A 9252-nucleotide genomic window follows, 5' to 3' on the forward strand; every position below is an offset into this window, starting at 1 on the left:
TGCTCGCCATCCACCGCTCCAACGTGGGGTCGTCAATCTCCTCCGGGAGGATCTGAGTGGTGTCCTCAGTGCCAGAATACAACCACATCGGATGGTCTCGAGCTTGTAGCGGCTGGATGCGTCGTCGGATGAAGACTTCCAAGAGGTCCATGCTAGTCACCCCGTCACGGATAAGCTGGACGACATGCTCGACCAGCACCTTAACCTGCGCCTTCTCTTCTGGAACCACCTTCAAAGAGGAAGGCTTCCTCACTCGTTCCATGGAAAAAGGAGGGAGCCCAGTCGACTGCCCTAGCGTCGGCTGGTCTTTGCAGTAGAACCAGGTCGACTGCCATCCACGGACCAAGTCGGGTAAGATCATGGTCGGAAAGGAGCTTTTTCCTCTCAACTGAACCCCAAGACCCCCACACATCTGAATCACTTGTGTTCTCTCGTCACTCGGATTGGCCTTTTTCACCCTCTGGGAGCGACAGGTGAAGATGTGCTTGAAAAGACCCCAGTGAGGCCGGCAACCCAGGAAATTCTCGCACAAGGACACGAAAGCAGCAAGGTACACGATGGTGCTGGGTGTGAAGTGGTGGAGTTGTGCCCCAAAGAAATTCAAAAATCCCCGAAAGAAAGGGTGAGGCGGCAAAGAAAACCCACGGTCGACATGGGTGGCCAAGAGAACGCACTCACCCTCTTGAGGTTGCGGCTCAGACTCCTTCCCAGGGAGCCACGCCGATCCATGGGGGATCAGTCCTTCGTCGGCCAGGTCATCAAGATCTGCTTGACTAATCATCGAGCGGATCCTGTCGCCCTGGATCCAGCCCGGTGGCAGGCTGGTCCTCGATGAAGACCCGCCCCGACTAGTCACCATCCCCTTCGCTTTCATCGTCGCTTTCTTCGCCCGCTCCAGGGCCGCCGTCTTCACTTACACCATCGTCGCCGGCAGGACGCGCACGGAGCAGCGGCGCTGAGACGGAAGCGAACGCCGCGAATAAATCTAGAGAAGAGAGGAGGAAATGAGAACGCACTGTTCAAAAAAAACCGTCCGGCGCCTTATATAAGGTTGCTTCCGAGTGAGTGACATGTAGGCCCGGACGATCCTATCAAATCCCGCAACAGTCGCACGCGCGATACGTGGCGAAAAAGGTGGCGCAGAGATCGAGGCGGCCCTGCCTTATCCCATCCGATTACTGCGGCCTCGCTCCGCCCCGCGCGCTTCCCAAAATTCAAATCCCACAAAATCCGCAGGTTGCAGAACAACTCGTCAGACGAAAGATCTCCTCCGCTCTGTTGCTCAGTGCTCTCCAAGTGAAAACTTCACTCGACGGATACAAAGAATGGATCAAGACGACTGAAAAAGAAGTTGGTGCCGTCACCTAAAGTTCATTGATCCAGAACAAGACATACTCATAGCGTGAAAAATGGGTTGGAACAATTCTCAACTCCTTCCCCACTCAAACCTCGATCCATTCGGGGGCTAATGATGAAGCTATGTACCTAGGGTAGGGTCACAGACCTGTCCAAACAACCCTACCCAAGGACATCTCTAGAAGAAACCACCTGTCAATCGACTCAGAAGTGTTCCACTCGACGGACTCGAAGACACTCGACCATGAAGCCAACCACTCGACCATGAAGCCATCCACTCGACAGTGAGGAGACCTAAAGTCACTCTGCGCACAAACGGTCGGTCATTAAGTAGCTTTTATGGTCATCATAGCACTTTATGTGTAGCGTTACCAGTAACGCCCAATCTTAATGTATCTTAAATCCTGCATAACTGAGGGCCGGAGGGGTCTGGTGGACTCTATATAATCCACCCCCCTCCTCAGTGTAAAGGGTTCGCACCCCTGTAACTCATACGCATATAAGAGTCGACCGCCTCCGGGCTCCGAGACGCAGGGCTGTTACTTCCTCTGAGAAGGGCCTGAACTCGTAAATCCCTTGCGTATACAACTACTCCATAGCTAGGATCTTGCATGTCCTTTAGTACCCCCCTTACACTACTGTCAGACATAGAACCACGACAGGCGACGGCGCGGCGGCGTCGGCGATAGATGTCGTCGCGCGAGAGAAGTGGAGAAGAAGTGTCGATGGAACTGATTTTTCGTAAGTGCCATATATATAGGAGGGGCCTTTAGTACCGGTTGGAGCCACCAACCGGTACTAAAGGCCAATTTTGGCCAGGCCAAGCGGCGTGAAACGAGGGCCTTTAGTACCGGTTGGTGGCTCCAACCGGTATTAAAGGCCCCTCCATTAGTACCGGTTGGAGCCACCAACTGGTAATAAAGGCCATGCGCTGCCCCCCGTGGTGCGCTATTTTTAGTCCCACCTCGCCGAGCGAACGGCAGCCACACTGATTTATAAACCCAGCCGCGACTACCCTTTCAAACTCCTCTATATATCAGGCTTCTGGGCCTAACTCCGGCGCACTGTCCTGTGAGCCTGTTGGTTCTTATGGGCCTGAATTTGCACACCGTAGGTCTGGCAGGCCCACCGGGCAGCGCCCCAACATTTTTTTATATTTTTTTCTTTCCTGCATTATTTATTTTCTTGTATTTATTTTTGAGTAATTTTTTTATATAGTTTTTTCTTTTCTGCTTTATTTGTTTTCTTCTATTTATTTTTGAGTAATTTTTTTTGCTGTATTTAGTTTCTTTGTGAATATTTTTGCTTTATATTTTTTTTTGTTTTCTGCATTATTTATTTTCTTGTATTTATTTTTGAGTAATTTTTTATATAGTTTTTTTCCGTGACCCTCTCTACTCTTTTGCACATGCTATGCGGGTGAAATGATGATATCTTCAACATTTTCGGAGTTTGTTTTGTAGTGACTTTCATTTTCACAGTCATTTAGCTCTGATCTAAACAAATCGGTGACTGAAAAACAGCAAATGATGTCAGAACGTGTTGGAAGACCAAATGCTACTGAACAAAAAAAATACATTGATCAGTACCGCCTTTCAGCCAAAACGCGCTACTGCTACAGAGAAGTACATAAAAAATACATTGATCATCCGAAACCAGCCCTGATACTTCAAAAGAGATTGTCCACAAGAAGTCCGGAGTTCTAATAAGTTATTAAAAATAAAAAAGGCGCAATGCTCATTAATTAGCTTCAAGCCTTTCGGAATAGGGTAGACTACACTGCACATAGCTCCGTGCAATCTATTCTATTCTGAAAGGCTTGAAGCTAAGCAACCTACATGTGAGCATTGCGCCTCTCCTTCATTGTCTCTGCACTCACGGCTTATAAACCGCTCCTACTGCCTCTCTCCTAGCGAGGTGGAACTAAAAATCAGCTTAATAAGAAACTCTAGTACCGGTTCATGCCATGAACCGGTACTAAAGGTGTTTGTGGGGCCCACAGCCTGACACAACATCATTAGTAGCGGTTCGTGGCATGAACCGGTACTAATTGTTGCCCATGAACCGATACTAATGATGTCCGCCCGCCTAGCCGTTGGAACCGGCACTAATGGACACATTAGTGCCGGCTCAAATTCAAACCGGCACTAATGTGCTTCACATTTGACCCTTTTTCTACTAGTTATTATGTATGTAGACATATTACTAGGCATTGGATGAAGGGGCTTCTTGCCCTTGTTGTCAACGGCTGGGAGCACCTCGGTGCCCATCTCATTGCTCTCTCGATCTGCACATAATTTATGGAGTCAAGCACAACACAAAGTTCATGGCTTATTGAAGAGCATGTAGTTAAAACGACATGCATGTCACTCTTTCTCCTCTCCATCGCGCCTATATTTACTCACCCTGCCCAACACTATTTACCCACCCCCTCTCTTCTCTTACTATCAATCTTCCTCCTCTCCATCGCCATAAGCTCCAGCTCCAGCTCCAACACCAACCCCTTCCTGTGGGGTATTGGCTGGAGGGCCTTCTTCCTCGGGTGGTCGGCTGGTGACCCCACCAAGTTTGTGAACACCATGGAGGTGTGCTCGAAAGTTCGGCTCCATGGTCGAGATGCAGAAAGAATCTGATGCGGTGCTCATGAGAGCCACTGCACAAGAGCTAAAGACGGTGATTCCTCACCCAACGAAGGGCGCGATGGTAGTCGACATCATTCACTGGGCCATGAATCAGTCCGTCTCTGACGGTGCTAAATAAAGGAAGAAGTGGTCCAAGTACAAGAGCTACCGGGCTCCTAATGACCACCGTGCCGTAGTGTACTGGGAGAGGGCAATCGTGCTACCGGCGGTCATCTGTGGGGAGCCTAAGGAGGAGGAGGAGGAAGAACCGGTGCAGATACCAGCGAGGACGCCGGAGCCAAGCTGTCGTACCTGGCAGATCGACCTCGACTACGCCGAGGATGACGACGACGACCCGCCGCCCCGCACGGCGATGAAGAAGTTGAAGGCCAATCACTCGACCCGCCGCTCCGCATGCCGGTGACGGCGGCCGCGGTTAGCCAGTGTCTGTTCTGTACCCCCAATCCCCCTTCTACTACAACTACCATGAACTCCTATGTACTCGTATGAAGTAGTATGAACTACTATGAACTGCCATGCTTATCTACCTCTATTTCCCAATCCCCTCTCCGCCGTGGGTCGAATCTACCGCCGGATCGAACGCGAAAAAGTAGTGCACGACGAACAGAGAAGTGCTTACCGCCATTGCCGCTGCCAGGTGATGATCCGCTCGCTGGTGATGGAGTCCGTTGGTCTTCTTGCTCTCGTCACATCCGCCGCCGCTGGTGAGAGTTGGGAATGTGGGAAGAGGGAGCGGTGAGGGGTGATGAGGCTAATAACTCCCAGCGCTTCGGGAAGCAACGCGGCTTCTCGAGCGTGGCCGTGCACATGCAGCCGCCGCCGCCCACGTGCACCGCTCGGGCCTGGCCCTGAAGAAACTGTCGATTCGGGCGTTCCGAGAGAGTTAGGCCCAGGAGTGCTTTAAGGTTCATGTCATGTAGGCCGAACAGTAAAAGCAGGCAACAAAACAAACCGAATTCTTTCCGGGCGGGCTTGATTGGGCCTCATGCAGTCAACCAAACACGCGGAATTTTCTCTGGGAAGAAAGATGAGCTCGCCTGTCAGACTCACGTCTGGCCGCACTTGCCATGTTTGAACCGCGGACTTCTCCTGCCCCGATGCGATTTCGATATGAACTCGATGCGTACAACTGCAACCAGCAACCTCATCTTTCCCCACCGTCGCTGTTTATCTCTGCTGCCTCCGCGGCTCCGCCCATCGGAGCACCGCTACCCTTCTTCGATCCGGACTCACCGGCGGCCGTGAAGTGGCGCTAGACTGCAGCGACGAGACGCGCGCTGCGGCGGCCACTGCAGATCTCGACCCCCTCGCTCGATCGTGATCGGGATTCGGAAGGGCTGGAGCGAATCCGGTCGTAGTTCTCGAAATCGAAGCTTCATTTGCTTGGCCTCCTCCCGTCGACGCCAGATCGGAGCGCCGACACCCTTCTTCGACCCAGAAACAACGGCACAGGACTGCAGGTGCGTCAAGACGCGCGACGGCCGGCGCCCACTGCAAATCTCGAACCCCCTCACTCGATCAAGATCCTGGTCAGGAGTGGCTCGACCGAATCAGCACCTAGTTCTACAAATCGAGGCTTGATCTCTATCTAAAACGGCAGGTACATTTTTTTGTTGAGATGTTTAACTTTTACTCTGCTTGTTCATCTCGAAAATACCACATTAACTAATTCTTGTTGTGCAGCTTGCAATGCTGGAATTTCTCGAGAAGAAGCTGAAGCAAGTTGAGAACAGAGCTAGTTTCCTATCTTGTGTTCTCAGTGGTGATATCAAGATCATTCCCAGGAAGCAAAAGGAGCTTCTACAAGAGATTGCTGAAAAGGGATTTGATCCCCTCCCAAAGGAGGTTCTGCCTGCTGCCGTAGGAGCAACAAGAGACAGGGAAGAAAATGGAAGAAGCCCTGATGTACATGCCAGTGATTATGAGTATCTCACCTCCATGACAATTTCTACTTTAAATGAGGGGTACCTGGAGCATCTTCTAGTACTAAAGAAGAGGTTTGAAACTAAAGTTGAACTCCTGAGAAGAGCTACACCGGAATGTCTGAAATCTGAAAAGAAACGAACTGTAACTGTAAGTACTGATAATTTGATACTCTAACGTTTCAGGTTATGTTCATCTTTCTGAACTTATTATGACCTCAACTGACAAGTGATTCTTTGGTTTGAAGCAGATAAGTCCTGATATACAGTTTCTTGATGCAAACTATATAAAAGCTCAATCAGATAGAAAGGTTGTGATAGTCATTGATTGCAAACACAACAATGTATTTGAAGCAGCCCCCAGGAGATAACATAAAAGGATCGCAGCCGAGTATCTTGAGGTATAGATTACCTCATCAACTGACAAGTGATTATTTGGTTTATTATGTACTCTTCCCCTGTAAGCTAATTAAGCATTTCTAGTCAAAATCAGCTTATGTAGATGTTTTCTTTTCTGTGCGCATTGCAAATAATTTATTACATTTACAAGTCAGCCTATCAATTTACATAGGCTAGTGTGGTGCTGATGGATGATGATGAGGACCATCTTGCTGGAAGTCTCGAGGCCCAAGAATTTAGTGGTAAAGCCCATGTACAGTGTTGTACTTGTCCAAATAACATATTCATCTCTTGGAGAAGTTCTAATGGGCAACTACTTTTACTTGCACAGAGACTGAGAACACACAAAAGAAACAAGCAAAGAAGCAGAGGAAACAAAGAAAGAAGCGGAGGAAGCAAGAAAGCAAAACAAGCGCAATACCTTGCTGCGGACTAGACTCTCAGGGCCATGACAGGTCAAGCCACGGCTTGCTCACCGAAGAAATTAAGAAGATTGCAAGTGGCTTAGATGGGGTTGAGACCACTTATGGTAATAGGGATCAAAATAGGGTAGCTCAGGTGTTGGCTAAGTTAAGCCTGCAAGATGCATCTGTGTCAGTTTAGCATGTAGATGCACCGTCTTTTGTAGCTTCTTTTGTCACGGCAGATGTAACCTTTTCGATTAGGGCAACACTAGCCATTACTCGGGCGGGGTGAGCCCCATATCGGCCGCCTCCCTAGCCTTTAGTTTAAATTGCAAAGTCTGGACCGTTCGATAGTTGCAGCATGAAACTTCCGGGATATACATTTGCAACATCGTAGCAGAACTTCTGTTGTGGGGTGTCAAAAAAAGGGAAAAAAACTGTCTAGTCATGTCAAGCACAACAATGTATGACCTTTTTCATCGTATGCAATAAATCATTGTTCGAAGCAGAATCCCCGAGAAGAATCATCACAACATATATAGTATGTAAACCCATGCATTCAGCAACACAACATGAACACACAAAATTTGTAGCGGACCTTAAGATTCATCACAACATGTTGGTATGTGTTTGCAACAACATAAAAGCAAGGACATAGCATGTCGAACGGATGCCGTAACATCGAATAACCCAAAGTTAACCTTTGTCCGAGAAAGCAAACCTTGTAGCCAGAGACTCGTGGCGATGATCTGGCAGATCTAGTGTGCTCAAACTCATTAGCCCTGACCTCCCACCATCCCCGAGCTTGGTGGCACGAAGCTGCTCCAACCTGACCCCCACCAGGGATGGCCATGGCTGCAAGCCCAGGAGGTAGGGAAAACTCGCCGCGAGGAGAAGTGCTGCATCAACTAAACAGAGGAGAAATACGAGAGGAATAAAGAAGCTGGAAGGAAATGCTGGGGAGCGGGACGTAGAATCGGTGGAAAGGTATCATTTACTGTTTGATCTTTTAGATGAATTTAATGTTTGATTATATCTCATCATTGGTCCAAAAAAAAGACAAATACTATGGGTTTTGTCTTTTCCTTTTCTGGAAAAAACCGTAGGATTTGCCAAGTGGCAGTGTGGGCACGGGTGCTTTGAGACACCAGTACGTGTTCCAGCACAACACTGCAATTCGATGGCCCGCCGTGAAATAATCGCCTGAAAGTAGTAATTGCGTCCGAGCTGAGATCTCAGGTCGACTGACCGAGCCCCTCGTCACATTCATGTTGCCCAGACCCGGCCAAGATGAGTACGTACTGACAACGACGACGACGATAATAACAGCTCATTCATTTCATTCCGTTCGCGCTCGCACCCGGGGGAGGCCGCAACCCCGCCACTGGCACCGGCAAACACCCACCCACGCCAGCGTCCACGGCAGCATCTGCCACTTGCGAAAGAACAACGTGGAGTGGAGCTGTGGACTGAGCCGAGCTAGCTAGCCGCCAATGGGGCTCCACCTGCTGGCGGCGTTCGCGGCGGCGAGGGGCTTCGCGCAGGTGCTCCATGTCTCGGCGCGGCTGCTGTGGCCGATCAACACCTGGCTGCCGCTCGCCCGCCACATGCCGGAGGCCTGCGCCGTCGTCTGCGGCGCGCTCGCCGCCCACCTCGCCTGGCTGCGCCGCGCCTACGCGCGCGGTGGCACCGTCTGGGGCCTCCGAAGCCGCGACCACGACGACGTCCTCCGCCAGGCGCTGCTCGACGTCTTCTACTGACCGAGTTGCTGGCAGAGCGCCGCTCGCTGCTTCCCTTGCTGTGGCGTAGGAAATTCATTAGACGCTGTTTCAGCTTAGATATGTGTGGTTTCTTGTTCACTTGTATTTACCGATATGTTTGGTTTATAAATAATCTGCATTTGTAACACTGATGTGTAAAAAGAGATGAATTCTGCTAGAACTGACGGATTCTCTGTTTCAGGATGCTGCGATCAGCGATTTCTTCTTACGAGATTATATTATTTTTTCTTCTAAAGATTAATTCGCGAAATAGTTGTTGATTTGGATTAGCAACACCGACAATCGACACTGGCTTACAGATTTACAGTCATAGGAAAAATCAATTTAACTCCATTCATGAGTTCAGTAGCCAGTTCGGCAGCTCCTTCACTCATATCCACTTTTTGGATCATCCTACAATCATCATTAACTAACTGATAACCGACGAACGAAGGGCATAAAGCCTTTATTTGTCAATTTGTCATGCTATGCAGAGTAGTATGAACTATGATCGTGGCCACATCTGCATTTCATTCTGGTCAATCAGTCAATCAAATGCACCCCTCAACAAAAATAATAAAATAATAATCAATCAAATGCAAAAACTCCTCGACTGCTGATCAAATTCGTAAACGCAACAGTCCTAGATCTGACTTTTGTGTTTTTTGTGGCGCTCGGGAAGATCCTAACCGTATTTTCTTCTCTTGTGATTTGACGAAGTTAATGTGGAGTTGTATCTGGTCGTGGCTCGATGTCAACTGGTCCCCCT

General features: G+C 49.3%; 1 protein-coding gene and 1 long non-coding RNA gene across 3 annotated transcripts; both read left to right on the forward strand.

Moving 5' to 3' along the window:
- Positions 1-5054: 5054 nt before the first annotated feature.
- LOC123042413 (uncharacterized) lies at positions 5055-7076 on the forward strand. Of its 2 annotated transcripts, none has more exons than XR_006418782.1 (5): positions 5055-5598; positions 5682-6071; positions 6169-6321; positions 6492-6561; positions 6651-7076. It is a non-coding gene; the product is annotated as an uncharacterized lncRNA (long non-coding RNA). The 2 variants fall into 2 exon arrangements; XR_006418781.1 differs by having other exon boundaries at positions 6172-6321.
- A 1009-nt stretch (positions 7077-8085) lies between these two features.
- Positions 8086-8690, forward strand: LOC123042414 (uncharacterized). Its single transcript, XM_044464872.1, has one exon. The coding sequence runs from the start codon at positions 8217-8219 to the stop codon at positions 8481-8483; it is 267 nt and encodes an 88-aa protein (XP_044320807.1). The 5' UTR covers positions 8086-8216; the 3' UTR covers positions 8484-8690.
- The last annotated feature ends 562 nt before the right edge of the window (positions 8691-9252 follow it).

This window comes from Triticum aestivum, chromosome 2B (assembly GCF_018294505.1).
Source record: "Triticum aestivum cultivar Chinese Spring chromosome 2B, IWGSC CS RefSeq v2.1, whole genome shotgun sequence".
Lineage (NCBI taxonomy): Eukaryota > Viridiplantae > Streptophyta > Magnoliopsida > Poales > Poaceae > Triticum > Triticum aestivum.